The sequence below is a fragment of the Carassius auratus genome, chromosome 27 (genome assembly GCF_003368295.1).
Source record: "Carassius auratus strain Wakin chromosome 27, ASM336829v1, whole genome shotgun sequence".
In the NCBI taxonomy this organism is placed as follows: Eukaryota; Metazoa; Chordata; class Actinopteri; order Cypriniformes; family Cyprinidae; genus Carassius; species Carassius auratus.
In genome coordinates, this window is record NC_039269.1 from 30,577,505 (window position 1) to 30,599,368 (window position 21,864).

Genomic DNA, 21,864 nt, shown 5'->3' on the forward strand with positions numbered 1-21,864 from the left:
GTCCCCTGTTAAATGGTAAACTGCGACATCTCTTTGGTTGCTTTGACATTTCTTGCCAATTTCATGTTAACTTTGAAAATATTCAATTAGCTAAATTTCTAAATCAATGTTACAATCAACATATATTGTAACATTATATTATCATCCTTGCCATAGCATTCAGAGATAGTGAGAATGTGAATTATTGTTAAATGTAAGGTCAGCCGATCAGGCGTCACACTTCACCATCTAACAGGGGACCAGTGTGCTTATTTTTTTTAATGCAACAATCAATATATAATTTTGAAAAACTGACATATTATAACCAAATATTCCTCATAAAGTAGACTACGAGTAAATTTGATAAAAAATTATTCTCACAATAGACATATATATATATATGTATAATTATTATTATTATTTTTACATTTATTTGACATTTTCTTGGCTTAACCCCAATACACTTCTCAACGTATGAATGCAATCAAAACCCATTCCTGAGAAGGTCCTATCAGTGATGATAATTTGATCAGACAGATAGACAGATGGATGGATGAATGGATGGATGGATGGATAGATGGATAGAACAGATAGATGGAATAGTGCTAATGTTGATCTGAACACTTAGGTCCCCTGTTAAATGGTAAACTGCGACGTCTCTTTGGTTGCTTTGACATTTTTTGCCAATTTCACGTTAACTTTGAAAATATTCAATTAGCTAAATTTCTAAATCAATGTTACAATCAACATATATTGTAACATTATATTATCATCCTTGCCATAGCATTCAGAGATGGTGAGAATGTGAAATATTGTTAAATGTAAGGTCAGCCGATCAGGCGTCACACTTCACCATCTAACAGGGGACCAGTGTGCTTTAGTCTAGTGAAAACACTATTATATGCACAGACCTGTTGCTGTGTACGTTTAGCATGTACAGTTTAGCCTGTGTAGAAATGACCATGCAGTAGTGAACAAAATGGTGACCTAAACATGGAAACATTGAAATGAACTGATTTTGTTCAAGTGAAAATAATTATTGAACATCATTGAACCAAATTTACACTCCAGTTTTCACCAACAAAACTTTTGACATTGTATGGGTAAAAACCAGCAGAAAGAGCTCTTTAAGGTAACAATTGCAGGTCAGTACGTTTAATCGTAAAGAGTGCATTTGTTTGATAAAATGAGTTTGGTCTACAGTTAGATGGTGACGTGCGATACATGTCTGGCTGATTTGCCCTTTCTCGAATAATAAACACACTATAAAGATTCTGGAGCTTAAAACTCAACAATTCTATTACTGACGAATACTGTTAAATTTAAAGGGTTATCGTGGACTACGGTGTTTATAGTTTTTATTCGTTTAATACGCAAATTTAACATTATTTCGAGTTAATGAAACACAACTTTTTTTCTGTCAAAAACAATTGTGTTTGACATGAGTAGCATATTTTACTAACTATTCAGCAGATGTTGTAAAAAATGCTTGAAAAAAACTTACATTTCATCTTAAAATCTTAAATTTCATTTTAACAACAGTTTGTAAGTAAAAATTCTTAATGTCAGTTTACAGTTAACCCTTGGCGTAAATTTTTAGTTTGTCCATTTAGTGCAGTTTTTCCATGTGCAGGGTATTTCACTGGTTTCATTAAGATACCTTTGCATCAACAGACAAACGCTGTGGACAGGAACATTTATTACATCAGTTTTGATGTCTTTTATCTCAAACTCAAATTCAGCTGTATTTTATGATGACTGTGTTTATGGAGTGGAATTATTTTTAGCAATTAATACCTCAATGTTGAAACTTTTCACATAAACTTATTGTATGACTTCAGAAGACTTTGAATACAACACAAATAGTTTTTAATACTTTTATAATCTTTCTTGCACTAAATGCCCATGAGTGTAAAAAAAAAAAAAATTCCCTGATTATTTTTCAAGCTAAATAATCTAAAAGCAAACCAATCCCAGTCAAAGTGACTTGTTTTAAAGAATCCCCACATCCCCCAATTCCCCCAGCAGTGTCTGGTAAACTGATTGTGCTCTCTTCTTATATGCTAATAACACTAATGTCTCCACATTATCACCTGGCCCTCTCACAGCAACAGTACCAACAGTATCCGGGTTAACTGAGTCTCATCCAATCACGGTCCAGATATCTGGGTGGGGTTATATATATATATATATATATATATATATATATATATATATATATATATATATATATATATATATATATATATATATATATATATATACTGTTTTCCTGACAGAATCTACATTGAATTTTTTAGTTTTTTGTGAAATAAAATTCCAAAACCTTAAAGGACAAACAGCTTTTTGAGATTCCTACATTGCCTACAAGGGACCACATACAACAAAGCCTACTAAGGCCATTTCTCATCTCTTTTTTCCATTCAAGACTGAAAAGGTAAGTTATACATTCTGAATTTAGATTTTGATAATATGTAAATGGTAGCCTTAAAAAATAAATGTCTGCCAAAAATGCATGCAGACTGTTAAAATTTGTATGTAGTCTCTTAGTAAATGTTAGTGCTGTTTAATCTCTATTTACTGAATATATTTGTTCATTTGTTGATAGATTTTTTTTGTGGTTGTTTCTAAATATTGTTTTTCATTTTGGTAAATGCAGTGTACCCTAAAAAGATCTTGAATATTTCACAGGAAAATGAGACCCAGAAGAGTTTGTCCTGAAAAGGAAGCTTTGAAATTCATCGCATCTGGGAAAGATAAAGACACATTTCAGTCAAGAGTCAAGAGAAAGGTAAGTTATCATTTAAGACTCTGTCTCCAATACTGTATGACTGCAAATATTAATTAAATACTTGGCATAGTAGCTTATGAATTTCAAGAAGTGTACTGTGCAATGTTATTAATAGTTCATAGTGTGCAGTGTGAAAAAATACAGAAACAGAAATTATAGATAATCAGTGGCTTGAATATTTAGTGTATTTTAATTTTGATGCACAGTTATAAAGATTGTAATGTACTGATAATCATACTTGATAAAATATTAAATATTGATAATCATTGGAACTCGAAAACAACTGGGACACATATTAAACATGTATCATAAATGTATGTATTCTCTAAAGCTAATATGTGTGTGTGTATGTGTTTGTGACCAACAGATTGTTGATGAACAGAAAAGAGCAGATTTGTGTGCATTTGTGACCACAAACATCACTACAGGAGAAGAAATGATGTTGGACTGCAGACATCCTGACTGCCCATGGAGACAGGTTTGTACATTTCTATTTCAATAACTTTATCTCATATTTCATGAATTGTTATTTATTTGTAGTAGTCAAACTTCCTTTGAGTTTTAATGTAAAATAATGGAATTAACCTGGCAAACTTGTTACAAACAATGTTAAATCAGTTTGGGATCAGTATGATTTTTTAAATGTCTTTAAAAGAATATTCTGCTCACCAAGTCTTCATTTATTTAATAATTAAAAGTACAGTGAAAACTATATAATAGTGATATATTATCACAGTTTAAAGTAACAGTTCTCTCTCTCTCTCTTTCTCTCTCTCTCTCTCTCTCTCTCTCTCTCTCTCTCTCTCTCTCTATATATATATATATATATATATACACACATATACGTATACTGTATATATAGACAATATATCTATAGATATCTCTATATAGGTCTATTCAGTTTATTTTAAATAAATGCTGTAATTTTGAACTTTATTTTCATTAAATAATCCTAAAAAGTACTATATATCACAGTTTCCACAAAACTATGAAGACGGAAAAGATGCTTTCAACACTGATAATATAAGAATCCTTATTAATGATTGAGAACCAATAATAATTGATCATAAAAGAACATCAATTCAGCTAATTCAAATGATTTCTGAAGATTATTTGACACTGAAGAGTGGAGTAATGATGCTGAAAATACAGCTGCACTTCACAGAAATACATTACAGTTTAAAGAACATTCGATAAGAAAACAGTTATTTCAAATTGTAATACTATTTCACAATTTTAAATTAATTTTACAATATTTCTGATCAGGTAAATGCAGCCTTGATTAGCAGAAAAGTCTTCTTTTAAAAGCGTTAAACCAGTCTTCCTGATCCCAGACTCACTGGTCAGGTGTTGATCCTGTGAGAGGTGTGATGTTTGTGTGGGAGAGAGAGAGAGCGTGAACAGGGCAGATAGCACTACAACACAATAGAGATTACTGATCAAAGTGAAGAAAAAACAATCCGCATTGGTATGGTCTTTACTATATTTCATAAAATAGTAGCACTTTCCCATAAGATGTCATTGGTTAACACTAGTTAACATGAAAATCACTTTTAATTTTTTTTTTAATGTTAGTAAACATTACTTTCATCATTAACAAATACAATGTTTGATTTTAATAATGTATTAATAAATATTATTTAATGTAGTTGAGCTAACATTAACAAAAAATAAACAGTTGTATTTTTTTTAATGTTAACAAAGCTTAAATATTTAAACAAATGTATTTCTCATTGTTAGTTAATGTGTCCTGTCCATCGCTCAGTGTTTTTAAATCAAACTTAAAGACTCATTTTTACACCCTTGCATTTGAGTGATGCGGTGTACGGTTCTTTTGATGTATGTTTTTTAAAAAAAAATTTGTATATATACATATTTTTTATTTTAATTTTTGATCTCTGTTGCTTTTAAAGTAACATTTTCTTGTAAAGCACGTTGGATCAATGATGGTTGTGTTAATGTTGTGCTCTATAAATAGAAATTGACTTGACCTGACTTATTGTAAAGTGAAACTTTACACTTCAACACTTTATTTTAAGGGAATAATGCATTGGTAATCCAGAATAATGCATTAGTTAATCAATAATTATTGGCTTATTCTGGTCAATAAACTTGAATATCACTTAGTAAGTGCCACTCAATAATTGTGAAAAAGTGAATCATTAATTACTGGTTTGTTTTTTCTTAACTAATACACAATTCTGGATCCTTAACATGTTAGGTTAATCGTGAATTACTAGTGTGTTATTACATGAATTACATCTTTTAATTTGGGTCTGGGTTTGAGTATAAAAGGGGATGCAAGTCAAAAAGTTTAATGTATGCAATAATAACATTTTAGTCTGTAACAAATATGATTAAAATAATTAATTAAAGCATTAATTAAAATCAGTTTTACAAAAAAGAGCACTTGTTGAAATGTTCTGCATGTCACTTTCAGCGTTCATAACAATATCATTATTAATTCTGTACAGCTTAGTCAGGTGGCCATTACTAGAGATTGTTATAAATGAATCTTCTATATTACAGGTAGCAGGATGCTTGGTCCATTACATCCTGACGGATGGACAACACCCTCATCAGACTACTACACCCTCCAACCAGGATCCACTTGGTCTGTCTCTACATGTCAGAACGAGTAACTTCAGTCTTCAATGAGATGAAAGACTAAACATATCTTAAGCAGAATGCTGAGCAAATCAGTGGAAGAGCATCCTACTATTGAGGAATGCCTTCAGGAAGTCAAAACTATGTGCAAAGACTTATTGTAGAGTTTACAATAAGCATTAAAATGATTAGATATAAATACTGGTGTGAATTTACAGGTTTTGATCACTGGTCTTATCAAATATGAACCACAAACAGCTACAGCAATGTCCATGTGGTTTCAGGAAATAGTGACACAAATGATGATCTTTCTGAAATAAGGGCTGCCAGCTCAGAACAGACTTCAGACTTCAGTCTCGGACACATCAGTAAATCACTAGTGCCATTAAATCAAAACGGTATGATCCATTCACCAAAAACAATATTGAAGAGCTGAAGATCATTGTCTTTTCATGTTTTCAACTTTGCAAAGTATGTATTACTGACATTACATTTTTTTCATTCATTCATATATTTATTCACTACATATATTTTTTATCTTTTAATTTTGTTAAATAACAAAACCCAGAAAGCCCTGGTCAGAAACAGAGAGGAAATTCATCGAACACTGTTTCAAGATCTACTTTGAGGAAATGAAGGCTCCTGGAAAAGTGGACTGTGAAAGATGCATAAATGCAAACAGGATTCTAAAGGGTAATGGAAGAGACTGGAAAACAGTTAAATACTTTGTGCTCAACAGAATAATTTCAGTTAAGAGAAGTTTGGGTCAACAGTACTGAGCCCATAAACCCTGAGAGCTATTTTTAGAGAGATTATGAGAATAAAGTTTGACTTGATTTCATTCAAAATGCTGTTTTGTTTTTTCACAATATCCTTTTCAATGCAGGAAGTCTGCATATATATATATATATATATATATATATATATATATATATATATATATATATATATATATATATATATATATATATATATATATGTATGTATGTATGTATGTATGTATGTATGTATGTATGTATGTATTACCTCCAAAGATCCAAATGGTTATCTGTTTTCTTGCCTTTACATTTAACAATTTACATTTCACATGAATGTTTAGAATATTCTGCCTATTTCTGAATGTTAATGGCAATGTTGATAATAAAAATGGAGCCCCTAGATCAAGTGCTGCTCTGAAAAATATCAGTGTGTTAAACGACTAAAGTGCCAATGCTTAAAAAGTATTTTATTGTAGCTGTCCATACAACACCTGACACTAATACACACATGGAGGTCAAAACTCAAAATTATTTATTGATTGTTGCATTGAGAATTTTCAGTTGGATCTACAAATGTGCAAATGTTAAAAGACATTCAGTTCATTTAATTTACTGGAGCCAACTGAAGATTTTAATGCAGTAAATAAAAAAAACAAAAAAGCACACTGGTCCCCTGTTAGATGGTGAAGTGTGACGCCTGATCGGCTGACCTTACATTTAACAATAATTCACATTCTCACCATCTCTGAATGCTATGGCAAGGATGATAATATAATGTTACAATATATGTTGATTGTAACATTGATTTAGAAATTTAGCTAATTGAATATTTTCAAAGTTAACATGAAATTGGCAAGAAATGTCAAAGCAACCAAAGAGACGTCGCAGTTTACCATTTAACAGGGGACCTAAGTGTTCAGATCAACATTAGCATTATTCCATCCATCCATCTATCCATCCATCCATCTATCCATCCATCCATCCATCCATCCATCTATCTATCTATCTATCTATTAAAAAAATGCACAAATTGGCCTCCAAGATCAAACCGGTCCCCAGTTAGATGGTGAAGTATGACGTGATCTGTTTGGTTGCCTTTACATTTAACAAATTACATTTATTTATTTATTTATTTATTTTTGAATTTTTTTATTTATTTCTGAATATAATGGCAATGCTGATAATACCCTACAAAAAAATGGAGCCTCTGGAAAATGTCAGTGTTAAACAGCTAAAGTGGCATAGTTAAAAGGTGTTTTACTGAACTCAGTTGAAATTTTTCAATGCAGCAAGCTAACATATAATGTTGTTTCTTAAGTTAACATATAATTTTGTTTCTTAAGTTAACATATAATGTTGTTTTTTAACTTAACATATAATGTTAATGTGTCTGTGATGTAAGAAGAGGTGATTCAGTCTAACAGGCGTCACACGTCACCATCTAACTGGGGACCAAACTCATTTTATCTAACACATGCACTCTTTACTGTCAGAAGTATTGACATGCAATTGCTATCTTAAAGAGCTCTTTCTGCTCTTTTTAACCTGTAAATTTGTTTTGTTGATGTAAATTAAACAAACTAATAATGCTTTACTTGAGAAATTAATGTAATTATTTTTCTTCTCGCCTTTTATTGTTTGATTAGCATTAATGCCAACACTTAACTCAAGCCACAAGACAAGATTTTTACAGATACAATAAAAAGGAATCTTAATGACCAACTTCTGGTCTAAAAATATTTGACTGGAAAAATCATCCTGTAATAAATATAATTTCAGTTCTACTTTCTGAGTATGAATTATCATATGCAGTAAAAACAACAACACTCAAGCTCTGTAAAAGGTTTTGTTCAACTGCCTGGATTTTCTCCTGCATGATTTTATGTGAGTCTCTTTAGACATTGGAACCGTACATGAATTATGAGCTTCTAGAAGTAGGATCACAATCTGTCGGTCATCACCGATGAGACGTTGAGAGTGACTGACTGAAAGTGAAATCCTTTTCACAAACTGAACATACAAATAAACACATAACAAATAACATAATAGTCGTATTAAGTAGAAACAATAAGTGCTCTCTATATATTCATATAAGTTCTATAAGTTCAAACAGAGAAAGATAACAGATCTATAGACAACTACAAAACCAGTTATAGCCTACATACTAATGATATGTTATGAAGCCTAACTTGCGAGCATCAGGGAGTCACTCTCAAAATGCGGGGTATTAAAATTGCTTTTAAATACGCGTGCATGTTTCGATTTAATGATCGCGGGATCACTCAGCGGTGCTGAGCGTACATTATACATTACAAGACATTAATTTTGTCAGACACTCTACAACGAATCCTCCTTTGATGTTTCTTATCGGCCAATGAGGGTCATTTTTGTTTGTGTTGAACAGAAAAAAGTCAAATAATAAAAACAATTCCACACAGACTAAACTGCACATACTAAACATACACAGCAACAGATCTGTGCATGTAGTGGTGATTTCACTAGACTAAAGCACACTGGTCCCCTGTTAGATGGTGAAGTGTGACGCCTGATCGGCTGACCTTACATTTAACAATAATTCACATTTTCACCATCTCTGAATGCTATGGCAAGGATGATAATATAATGTTACAATATATGTTGATTGTAACATTGATTTAGAAATTTAGCTAATTGAATATTTTCAAAGTTAACGTGAAATTGGCAAGAAATGTCAAAGCAACCAAAGAGACGTCGCAGTTTACCATTTAACAGGGGACCTAAGTGTTCAGATCAACATTAGCACTATTCCATCTATCTGTTCTATCTATCTATCTATCCATCCATTCATCCATCCATTCATCCATCCATCTGTCTATCTGTCTGATCAAATTATCATCACTGATAGGACCTTCTCAGGAATGGGTTTTGATTGCATTCATACGTTGAGAAGTGTATTGGGGTTAAGCCAAGAAAATGTCAAATAAATGTAAAAAAAATAATAATAATTATACATATATATATATATATATATATATATATATATATATACAGTTAATTATACGAGGCATTACCTCTGCCTTTGAACTGTTGACAGCTGGCTGACTCTAATTATATTACTATTTTTATTACTATTATTATTATTATTTGAAAAATAAAGAAACTAAGTACTAACAAACTAACTATAATGACACTTCTCAATGTGTCAGTATTATAAGTACATATACGTATATTGTGTATGTATACAGTAAAAACTACATTTATTCAGACACCTTGAACATTTCAAACGCTATCACAGTTTATTTGCTATAGTTTAGATAATGGTAATAAAAGATGACAAGAACTCAGAGTTAACCTGTCAGAACAAATTCATCTTGATAATATCAGATAGCACTTAAGCAAAAAATGGTCAGGTCTATTGTGAGAATAATTTTTTATCAAATTTACTCGTAGTCTACTTTATGAGGAATTTTTGGTTATAATATGTCAGTTTTTCTAAATTATATATTGATTGTTGCATTAAAAAAAAAAGCACACTGGTCCCCTGTTAGATGGTGAAGTGTGACGCCTGATTGGCTGAACTTACATTTAACAATATTTCACATTCTCAATATCTGTGCATGCAATGGCAATGTTGATGATAACAATAAAATACCAGTTCTTGACATTCAACATACACTGTTAAAAAAATTGGGGGTAAAAAATATAAAAATAAACTTTTTTTAGCATTAGAGTGAAATAATAATGCTAATAATTCAGACACTATTTTGCCTCACTGTAATGTGGTCCTCCTGGATGTTTGAGAATAGGAATGTTTTAAGAGTTTAGAAGAGTTTAGGAGTTTAAAAGACTGGTTTGTGTTCAATCTCCTCTCAGAGCCTCAGAGTCTCTCTGGAACAGCAGGCATTCAGACAATAGAGGAGTGTGAACGACGTGTGTGAATTTGCCCTTACAGTTCCTGCCCCGGCCTACAGGGGCGCTGCTGAGAATGAGTTTAAACACACACACACGTCCAGGTCCCCACTTGGTCAAAATTAAAAAAACTTCACCAGGGGCTTTTTCAGTTGATTTTAGCATGATTTAAGGCATGTCTAACAGGGGACCTGAAAAATGTCCCCTCTTAGCTCTGAGGTCCCCTGTTGGTGAGTGTGTAACGACACCATGGTCCCCTGTTGGATAGGTAGACAAGTACACACACACACACACACACACACACACACACACACACACACATAACCTGTCTATGACACAGTGATGATCAGTCAAACTTGGAATCTACTGAGCATAAAAATGGAACAGTGAAGCATTTATATCGACAACTCTAAATAAATCTGCTGGAGGAACAAGATCGCCCGGATCCAAAGAGTGCCTCCACACACATACACAAACACACACAAGTGTTGGCGTGGGGGTTCGTACCATCTGTGAGGGTTTGGAAGCACATTTTGCTGCTGTATTTGCCGAAACCAGCAACCGTCCTGGCGCGAACCTGCATCACGTACATGGTGCCCGGCCGTAATCCATCCACAAGAGCCGTGTTCGTCTGACTCCTCACCTGCGTGGAGTTCACCTCAGACAGCTCCTGCCAGGCAGAGAGAGAGGGATTTGGTTAATGTTTTTATTACAGATTTCATTACAACAGATCTTAATTTTAATGTTGAAAAAGAAAAACGATAGTTTTTTAATATTTTGTTTGTTAGACTGCAATGAGACCAAATGTCTCCATCATCGTTCATCCAGAATTCCAGAGTGAAAAGACCCTAGAAATTGCAAATTAGTTTCATTTAGAGTTTCAGAAGATATCTCAACAATGTCTCAAACTGTGCTCAGATTTACCAAGATACTAAAATGTCTTTCAAAAACCAAATAAACTGAGCTACAGTATCTGAGAAACATCTGAGACCAAGTTGATATCCAGACTTCTGAGAAATAGAACCTCTGAGCAGAAAAAAAATCTTGGTTTAGGAAACTGAGCCTCTTTGAAGAGCCGCAGATGAGCACTGATGCCATCAAAACAGACATTTAGCAGCAGACGAGATAGTAATGTGTTAGTTCTGAGATCTCTCTTTCTAAACTCTATCAACACCTCACCAACTCAGCACGAGAAACTGATTGACTTCCATGCTAAATATTTCACTGTTATCATAACCGTCTGTGATGTTAATTATTCGATTAGAGTGGGGTTTTGAAATAAATAAAAAATAGCATACCTAGAAATAGTATTTAATCTGTCAGTTTTTTCTCCTTTCAATATTTAAAGGTTTATTTTCTGTTTGATTCTATTCTATAGCAATGCAGTGATTTAAAGAAATGGTATCTACTGTAGTTTTGTGTATTTTTGTGAATTTGGACCCTCCTACCATTCCTTTCACTACATGTGGATTTGTTGCTGCCATAAAACAATCCATCAATTTAACAGAATTTCACATCCGTTCAAACTTATATACTCATAAGACATACTCATAGACATTATTGGACCATTTTGAAATTGATATAAAACAGCAACTTTCAAGTCAACATGACATTAAAATCGACCTTATTCACTGTCCTAACCCTTTTTAAGCTCCAATCAGTTTCTGATCAATTCAGATGTCAGAATCAGAACGCTTCTCATTGAATACATCGTTTCTTTTGAACATACAATCACTTTATGGAAGTAAAAATGTGTTGTAAACAGCATTTCATGTTAGCTTTCTTTCTACTTCAAACAATAAGAAAACAGAATGCTTCCTTTTAATTTAGAAGAGATAAAAGCCACAGAGTACTTTGAGAAATACAGAAAAAAGTCCAAATTAAACCACAACAATAAACCTGACAGCACTACTTGACACACGACAGAAACGGACTGGGTTGTCAGTGAATGTCTCTGAGCAGAACTGATGAGGTTTCATTGGATTATAGTTTGCACTCATCAGTCGGCTTACATGAAAATCTGCCATGTTATAAAATAAAAATATTGTGTGTGATACTGAAATTAGATTCAGGTTCATTTCAAATATAGTCTATTATAAAATGCAACAAATAAGATTTTTTTTCTTGATACTTATGTCAATGTCTGAAGAGCTAAGAGCTGAAAATACTAATTAGCATTTTACAACATACGAAAATATATTTTACATTTTTACATTCTTATTCAAGTGCAATATTCATTTTAATGCATATACACATGCACATGTGTAAGTGTAATAACTCAGATATTTCATATTTACAATTTCTTACATTACCTGCCTGATATAGTCTGTATATATGATATATGTCACTTATATTAGTTTGTGTCTCTGTTTTGCATGTGTTGAAAGCAAACGTACCAAAAAAAAAAAAAAAAAAATACAATACAATAAAATAACCTAGGCAGAAAGGTATTTTGGGAGTGGAAAAGAGAGGCAGACATAGTAGAGTCTCAGATAGAGAAGAGAGAGACTTGCTGCAACATTCAATTTAGTTTTCAAGGTCTCATCAAAATTCACAGCAGCCGACGCTGAAAGCCCACGCTACACATGAAAATCCCCCATACTGTGATGGCCGAAGGCGAAATCTGTTTCTTAACAACTGCAACATAATCATAATAATCAGGGAAAAATAACTGTAATATTAATAATTCAGGTTCAGAATGTGCAACGTGTGGCATGTGAAGGGGCGGGAGGGTTTGGCGTGTTGTCTGTAATTTACAGAACAAGATGGTATGTCTAAATGTGTGTCATCCTCATGGTGGTGAATCAGAAGAAACCAGAAGATTCTGCACCTGTCATCAACTCAGCCATAAAACAAGCACAAAGGTACTAGAGCACTGAGATATAAATAATGAAGGACTCTCACAAACACATGATCATGACCTCACCACTGGGCCAGAAATAAAGAAACACAGCCCAAGTAATTTAGGCAATCAGACAAACAATATGTGTGCTTATAATAGAATCTTTTGTTATATAAAAGGAATAGTTCACCCAAAATGAAAATTAGCTGACAGGCCATGCAATGTAGATGAGATTTTATAGAAGAGATTGAAGTGTTACATCACTCGCTCACCAATGGATCCTCTGCTGTGAATGGGTGCCATCAGAATGAGAGTCCAAACAGCTGATAAAATAATCCACAAGTAATCCACATGACTCAAGACCAGCAATGAACATCCCATGAAGCAAAAAAGCTGCATCTTTGTAAGAAACAAATTCATGATTAAGGCATTTTAACTTTAAATGATTGCCTCTGGCCAACATATGAGCCCACAATCCATAATGATGCTTCCTCCAGTGAAAAAGTCCATCACCTGTTGTCCTCTCACATCAATATCCACCAACATATATATTTTTTTAAAACTGCTTTGGGTTTTGTTTTGTTTTCAAAATCAATTATTTTACTGGAGAAAGACGTGTTATGGATAGAGCCTCATATTTTAGTCAGAAAGAACACTCAAAAAAATGATTTTTGCTCTTTGTTCAATTTAATTAATTAACATGAGCACATACAACATAACTCTTTGTAAAAATGGTGTCAACTTAATTATATTTCACAGAAACAATGTAATTTTCCAAAAATTAGGTTTACAACATTTTTTTAAATTGAGTCAACAAGAAAATTTTTTGTTCATCTTAACCGGATGCACGTCATCAACGGAAACGGATGCAGATGGATTGCTCAGCAGCACATTTGAGTTGGGTAAGTGGCCTTTTTTTCTTATCTATCACCGTCCATCTGATTTTATTTAATTAACAAACTAATTAAAATATGCTTTCTTAATATCTTGTTGCATACCAGAAAGTTATTTTTCTATAAGCACTGTATGAAAATAACTCTTAAGTGTGTCGTTTGTAGCTGATGTTAGGTTTCTGGATTCAGCACGTGGTGCAGACTTTCTTTTTTTCCTAAAAGTATCAAATTACGTTAAAATGAAGAATCGCGGAACAAGAGAGAACAGAAAACCCTTCAGTACCATGAATTAATGTATAAAACCAGGGCCATAAGACACGCCCCATAATTAGAAATTGCCAAATTGTCCCCTAGGATTTTAAATTCTTACTCTGCATTCAGCTGTTGTAAGGGTGACAAAGTTTCAAATGTATATTTTAGGTCTTCCTCATCTATATTTAATTTATTGCTCGTCATTGTTAAAACGATTGAGATGCCAATCAAAGCGCACAGCAGCCAATCGAAGGCTTTAGATTGGTCACGCTTGTTAAGTTCACGTGCTCGTGACTGAATTCACTGCGTTCACGGAGTCTCTCGTCTTAAACAACAAATAGTGTTTTAGCGACCTAAGTATTACATTTCGCTGCTTCAGTAATTGTAAGTGGAGTTTTTGCATTTCTTCTGCTAGCTAGATTATGGTCATGGACCGACATTATGTCTGTGTAGTCAGCTAATAACGTTTTGTTTCTCCAAGCGCTTGTATGTGTAAGTTAATGTTATTCTGTTACTTGCGATTAATATATCAAGAGGAATAATCGAAATAGATTTCTGTCATAAATAAGTTGTCACCCTGACCCTGTACTAAATATTTTGTTTTCTTTGTACTATTTTAACCTTTTTTGTCTTTGCTGAATTGCCCATAAACAAGACCTCTGTAACTTATGTCTTCAGATAAATGATGAATTTCATCGGATCACAACCCTTCCTTTACACTCCAAAATTCCTGTCCAAACTGGATCTGTTCTCTGATGATCTGCTAAAAGTGTTTACCAAAAAGGGTGGAGTGTTTAGAAAAAAGATTCAAGATGTGATGCTGGCAATGTCTCAGGTAGTATTTTTATTTTTTTCAGTTTTTTTATAAATTGGTTTTTAATAAAAGCTATTGATATAGTGATCTGTAATGCATAATGGCTCAAAGATGTGTATTGGAGGGTGTCATGTATGAATATCAGAAACTTGAAAAAATGTTTTGTCTGTTTTCTTATAATGCCACCATGGAGACCAAGCAAGAGTGCATTCTCAAGGGGATATGCATCTACCTGAATGAAGATGAATATGATGGAGTATTTGGTGAGTTCTTTTTCGTTACAAACAGTTATCACAAGTAATAACAAACTTGACCTTGCAAAAGACGTGACATGAACTGCGCCTAAATTTTTTTCAATTCAAAAGCAGAGACACTTTCTTATATATATATATATATATATATATATATATATATATATATATATATATATATATATATATATATATATATATATATATATATATATATATATACGTTTGTATGTTTAAATATCAAAAGACATTCCCCATCAAAACTGCTGATGGGTAAAGAGTTAATGTAATTTTTTAAATTTTAAAATATTGAGTAAATTGTAAAGCTCAGATATGAATTAAATGACTGATGTTAACTTCTCTTTAAACCTTTGTACTCCACACAGCCACTGGTTTAGGTTTACGTGATATCATCCTGTTGGATAAGCACAGTTCTTAATCGTCAATTCGATTCACCTTTATTTATATAGCACTTTTCACAATACACATTATCAAAGCAGCATAATTAAACAGGAAAATAGTTTGTCGGTAATGCAAGAGGACAATAACAAACAGACAGTTTTTGTTTTTTAAGAAAAAGTCAGTTCATTGATTATTCAGTGATGTCATCATCCAGTTCAACTCTCTTCCAATAGTGTCTATGCAATCAGTCAAGCATCCCCATTCGCCAAAGGTGGCAGTGGCAAGGAACCAAAACTTAAAGGGATGGTTCACTTTCAAATTAAATTTTGGTATGTTTTAGCTTACCTCAAGGACTTCCAAGATGTAGGTGTCTTTGTTTCCGCAGTATTTCCCATTTTGATATTTTTAGGTCAAACTGTTCTTGTCTGTGACTAATATAATGGAGGTCTATGGTCACCACCTCAAAGAGCATGCACAGAGTAAGTACACATTGATGACCCAAGACACGAAACGAGCGGTTTGTGTAAGAAAACAAACAGTATTTATATCGTTTTTACCTTTTGTACACAACCACGTCCAACTGATGTGAGGGCGCGAGTACTTCCTGTTGTGTGACGTGTGTGCGATCTGGCTTAGTCTGCGCAAGCGCGGAAAGCACACTCATTGTTTACACTTACTGTCTATGGTTTACACAGAGATTTCTGAAGTGTTACCTTACACTGTGAAGATTTAAACATATTTATACGTACAGGAAATTGCAATGGAAGATGATTTCAATACATCAACAGACAACGTTGAATTTGTCACAGCCATATTTATTTGAACCAGAATACACAGATAAAGTACTCAGGACCGATCATGGAAGCATCCGCTACGGCAGCACGTCTTCAAGCCTCAGAGACCGAGATCTCTTAAAAATTGGTGGTGTTTTAGTAGCAAGTGTTGTGAGATGCCGACAGAAGTGGAGAGCATATGTTGTCACGAATGGAACAACTACAAGATGACGAGGACATTGACTGTATCGCATCACGCCTGCCTGACTGAAGATCTTGAGTTTTCTCCGCTGTTGAGCCGCAGCGTTTTGCACATTGTGTTTAGTTTGTCAGGTATAAACTGGAGGCGACGTCCAATGCCAGAGGGACCCAATGGCACACTGTCAATAGAGTGAGTAATGTGTTTTTTATTATAATTGCAACGATTATAGGGTGCATTATAAACAAATTAATAATTACAGTTACTGCATTATATTTCAGACAATGCAGATTGGTGGTGTATTGTGTGGTAAACAGTAAACAATGAGTGATGTACACGCGCGAGAGATGGCTTCCGGCACTTTCCGCGCTTGCGCAGACTAAGCCAGAGCGCGTGCGCACGTCACGTCAGGAAGCACTCGTGCACTCAGATCAGTTGGACGTGGTTGTGTACAGGAGATAAAACCAAAATAAACAGTTCATTTTCTTACACAAAACGTTTGTTTCATGTCTTAGGTCATCAATGTGTACTTACGGTGGGGAATTGTTTAATTTGGACTTCTCTGTGCATGCTCTTTGACGTGGTGACCATAGACCTCCATTATATTAATCACAGACAAGAACAGTTTGACCTAAAAATATAAAAATGTTAACTACTACGGAAACAAAAAACACCTACATCTTGGATGCCCTTGAGGTAAGCTAAAACATACCTAAATTTAATTTGAAAGTGAACTATCCCTTTAATTAGTGACAGAAATGGAAAATAAACTTTGGGAGAAACTTGACTTAATCTGGGTGCCAGTTCTCCTCTGGCCTGATGAAAACAACAGTTTAATTCCAGGCTTCACGGAGAAGTCGTGGCCTAATGGTTAGAGAGTCGTACTTGCAATCTAAGCATTGTGAGTTCGAGTCTTGGGCCTGGAGGAATTGTGGGTGGGGGGAGTGCATGTACAGTTCTCTCTCCACCTTCAATAACACGACTGAGCTGCCCTTGAGCAAGGCTCTGAACCCCCAACTGCTCCCTGGGCGCCGCAGCATAAATGATGACCACTGCTCCGGGTGTGTGTCCACAGTGTGTGTGTGTGTGTGTGTGCGTGTTCACTGCTGTCTGTGTGCACCTTGGATGGGTTAAAAGCAGAGCACGAATTCTGAGTATGGGTCACCATACTTGGCTGTATGTCACGTCACACTTAAAAAAAAAAAAAAAAAAAAAAAAAAAAAATATATATATATATATATATATATATATATATATATATATATATATATATATATATATATACCTTTAACATACAAAGTAATTACATTCCGTTTGTTCAGTAATAAATTAATATATTTTACAAGGCGCTCGTTTAGGTTAATGGCATTGCATCCATGTATGTTGGTTTGAAAATAAAGTGACTAATGATTTTATAGATGAAATTAAAGTACACGAACCTGTATTTTGGCAAAGATTTGCACCAATTTGGTGGTGCCAAGGACTGCGCTGTTCTTAAGAAAATTGAAAAAAAGCTTGTACTCAGTAACTCAACCGTTTTCAGAGAATGAGGGAAGGGTGTGCTGTCAGCAGTTGTTTTAATTGTGCCCAGTTTTGGTTAAAGATAAGTAATACTGATTTGAAATAAGTATCGGTAGCATTTTATAATAATGGTCCATTAGTTAACTGCATTAGTTAACATGATCTAAGCAAGAACAATCCTTCTACAGCATTTATGAATCTTAGTTGATGTTAATTTCAACATTCAACATTTGAATTAGCATGAACTAACAATGAATAACTGTATTTTCATTAAGATTAACAAAGATGAATAAATACAGTAATGTATTGTTCATTGTTTGTTCATGTTACTTAATGAATTAACTAACATTAACTAATGGACATCATTCTAAAGTGTTACCGAAGTATCAATGGCTCTTGAGAATATCTGGTATTTTATAAATGTAATTTGTTAATGTCATCTAAATTAATTAAACATTTCGAACAGTCACGGAGTGATAGTTAGAGATTTTAAGGAAGCATAGTTATTCATTGTTGTGATATTGACAAAGGCACTGTATTATTTTACATTATAAAGTGGAACACAGTCTGCCAAAGGTGTTAAGTTGGGTTGTGATCTGGTGACCGAACGCCATAGCATTGTTTTAAGATGGCTCGTGACTGTATGAATGTGCTGTGGAAGTAGAGTTGTTCACTAAAAATAACTGTTTTTTTTTTTCTTTTTCAAAGGATGATGACCCTGCAAGAACCGAAGCGGACATAAAGAAGACCTTTTAGGGATTCTGTGATGTAAAGCATGAATTTGCTGATGCAACAGAAGACCCTGAAGATATCTGCATTGTGCTGGAAGATGTGGAGGTGCTTTCTGGTTTAGGTAATGTAGCATTGGCTACAGCCATGCTACTTGGACTAATATACTCTTTGAATCTTACTCATCCACAGGAGATCCATTACACTTTTAAGGTGCTCCAAAAATGATTCTCGAGCTGAACTTGTGTAAATTGTCCGCCAAAGCACAGGCGCAGAAAACAAAACGTTTCGCTTAGGTTTGCAGTGTTTGAGGATCCCCTTTGTGAATGCTGTGTTTTATTTCCTTGTATGCTCATGTGATTTTGTTGTATCTGAATTTTTGCACGATGAGCAGAGGTGATTACGTCTCTCAATCACATTTAATATCATGTTTAAGAAAACAAAATAAAATAACATTTTGTTATATTCTTATATGCTCATGTTTTATTTGAATTGTCATTTCTGTAACTTAATGAGCATGTTTAATTGCCATATTTGCAGTTTTAAGCAAGAAGACACTCAAGGTTAAATGTGCTCATGTTTTAAATACAGATTTTTACTAAATGGATTGACTTAACATATTGACTTTCTTCACAGTAGACTATAGGTATACAGTAAAAAGGTTTTAATGTAATAGAACACAATTATTTCACTTTCATTTGGAAGTAACTGTAGAGTCAAGTTAGATAAGTGTAATGATTTAAATTGTTTCTAGTATGCAGTACACAATTTTTTGTAGTTGACATTGCATTGTTAGATATAGTAGACATGACCAAATTGAATGTAGTTAACATGGCATTATTTTATATAGTAGGCATGACAAAATTTAGAGTAGTTAACCTGACAAAATTTTCTCTATTAGGCATGGCTAAACTTTATCTAGTAGAATGGACCAATTTTCTTCTTGTTGTCTTGACTAAAATAATTTAAGTTTACACAACAAGATTACAACAAATCATTTCAAACTAATTCGATATTGTTTGGAAAATGTAATTAAATTTCGTGGAAAAGTTTACTCAAATTTTTTTAAGTTCATTCAACAACTTTTTTTTTTGAGTGAAGTTAAAAAACATTTATCATGGATTTATTTCTTACAAACATACATCATGTGCGATGTTTTTATCAGCTGTTTGGACTCTCATTCTGACGGCACCCATTCACTGCAGAGCATCCATTGGTGAGCAAATGATTGACTAAATAGATCTTTGTGGAACCAAAAGGGGTTCTTCTATGGCATCGATGTAAAGAAATATTTAAGCACCTTTATTTTTAAGTGTATTATGAGTATTTCTGAAATCATAACATACATTTGTAAGAATCATAAACCGTTACTCAAAAAAAAAAAAAAAAAAATGTTTTCAACTTAATTTGCATTCCTCATGGCATCTGGGGGTTATTAATCCCAGAGTAATGAAATGTTCTTGAATAATACACAGATTACAATCAGAAAGACTGCTGTTCTGGAGATTAAATGCAGTGCTGAGAGACACAAATGAACACAAATTAAAAATAAATAAATAAATAAACAAACAGCAGCTCTTTATAATGAGTAGAACAAACAATCTCAGATTCTGTTTGTGATTTCTTAAAGACTCATGTCTTATTAAGGCTGTCTTTCATAGTGGCCAAACAATTACATTTGAAAGAAACTAAAAGATTTTCAATGTAAATATGTTCAGAATACTAGGATACCAGATATCACATACTGCACTTGCACTCTTAAAAATAAAGGTTCCAAAAGGGAGGTTTCGTAGCGATGTCAAAGAAGAACAATTTTTGGTTCCCCAAACAACCTTTCAGTGAACAATTCTAAAAATAATCATTTTTTTCTTAGTAACCTTTTGTGTAATGGAATGATTCTATGGATGCAATAAATAACCTTTATATTTTAGGAGTGTAGCGTACTGTACTGTACCTATGGACACACACACACACACACACACACATAATTATTTGGCTATTTTATTTTGCATCTAATTTTGTCAAGAAAATCTTAACCATTGAAAATCAGATCAAATAATGATTACAATATTTTTATATATTTATTTATTACCAATATATATTTTATATATTTTATATATTATAATATTTTATCATTATAATATGAAGATACTTTTAATTATACATTTTATGTTATTTTAACAATTATTGTTAAAGCATTCTGATACATTATTGAGTAAAGTATTTTTATAAATAATTTTATTTTCTAAAAAAAACAATTTGTACAAAGTTTATTACTGAATATATTTTAGATAATCTTTTGTCCTTTTATTTTGCATTTAATTTTGTGTGAAAAAAATATTGCCATTGTCTGTATTCCGATCAAATAATGATCCAAGAAAGACATCACTGTTAAAAATCACATTTGCTATTAATTTAGTTCATTCGTGCCAAAAAAAAAAAAAAAAAAAAAAAAATCTGAATATAAGCAGTGAGCCTGTGAGCCACTTTACTTTACAAGTAGATCTGGCTACTGTTCCCCCGGCAGTGAATCCTTCTCGGAGCAGCCCTCTCACGCTGTCAGTCAAATGGGGATTATTGGAAGTCCCCTCCCCACCTCTACCATCTCAAGATGGTGTTAAAAGTAGGCGGAGCTTGTGGCAGGCAGCCAATAAGAGCGCTGCCAGAGCAGACAGACACGGTTCTCAGCAGGTTCTCGGTGAGCAGTGGGTCTGTTTTGGCAGGAGGCAGGTGTCACTGCCATAGACCAGCAAAGCAATCTGTCCTGCTGAAGGGAGTCGCCTGTCCTACACACACACAATCACACAAACAGGGGGAGGGGGCTGGTGTCAAATCAGTCCTTCTGTTAATGGACCGTGGACCGCATACACACACGCCATCTTAAACATCCTTCAGTGAACATGGCACGGCTGGCTGTGGCAAAGCGCCACTTCCCCCAACTGGGTGGCACATGCCACCTCCACTGGCAGGATGGCAACACCACCTGGTAAGAGCTACAGAACACAAAGACTGTACTAGGAACGATTACTTTCAGAGAATATAACTGCATTACTGCTAGTAAATAATGTAAATACTGTACTTTTTTTTTGATTCATTAAACAGAATTTGTTTGTGAATCAGATTAGACTGATTGCATATGTTTTTGATACATTAAATAGAACCAGT

The 21,864-nt window shown here is 33.6% G+C and overlaps 1 protein-coding gene and 2 long non-coding RNA genes across 5 annotated transcripts in view; 2 read left to right on the forward strand and 1 right to left on the reverse strand.

Moving 5' to 3' along the window:
- ephb1 (EPH receptor B1) overlaps window positions 1-21,864 on the reverse strand; it is a 224,723-nt gene that overhangs the window by 32,254 nt on the left and 170,605 nt on the right. Inside the window, exon 7 of the mRNA XM_026207140.1 lies at window positions 10,531-10,693. Coding sequence (XP_026062925.1) covers window positions 10,531-10,693 — 163 coding nt within the window. The remainder of the gene's footprint in view (window positions 1-10,530; window positions 10,694-21,864) is intronic.
- LOC113046202 (uncharacterized) lies at window positions 2,240-3,224 on the forward strand. The gene is made up of 3 exons (XR_003276061.1): window positions 2,240-2,416; window positions 2,671-2,770; window positions 3,138-3,224. It is a non-coding gene; the product is annotated as an uncharacterized LOC113046202 (long non-coding RNA).
- LOC113046201 (uncharacterized) lies at window positions 13,717-18,987 on the forward strand. Of its 3 annotated transcripts, none has more exons than XR_003276059.1 (4): window positions 13,717-13,767; window positions 14,689-14,845; window positions 15,018-15,087; window positions 18,679-18,987. It is a non-coding gene; the product is annotated as an uncharacterized LOC113046201 (long non-coding RNA). The 3 variants fall into 3 exon arrangements; XR_003276058.1 differs by lacking the exon at window positions 13,717-13,767 and adding an exon at window positions 14,157-14,394 and having other exon boundaries at window positions 18,679-18,986; XR_003276060.1 differs by lacking the exon at window positions 13,717-13,767 and adding an exon at window positions 14,380-14,502.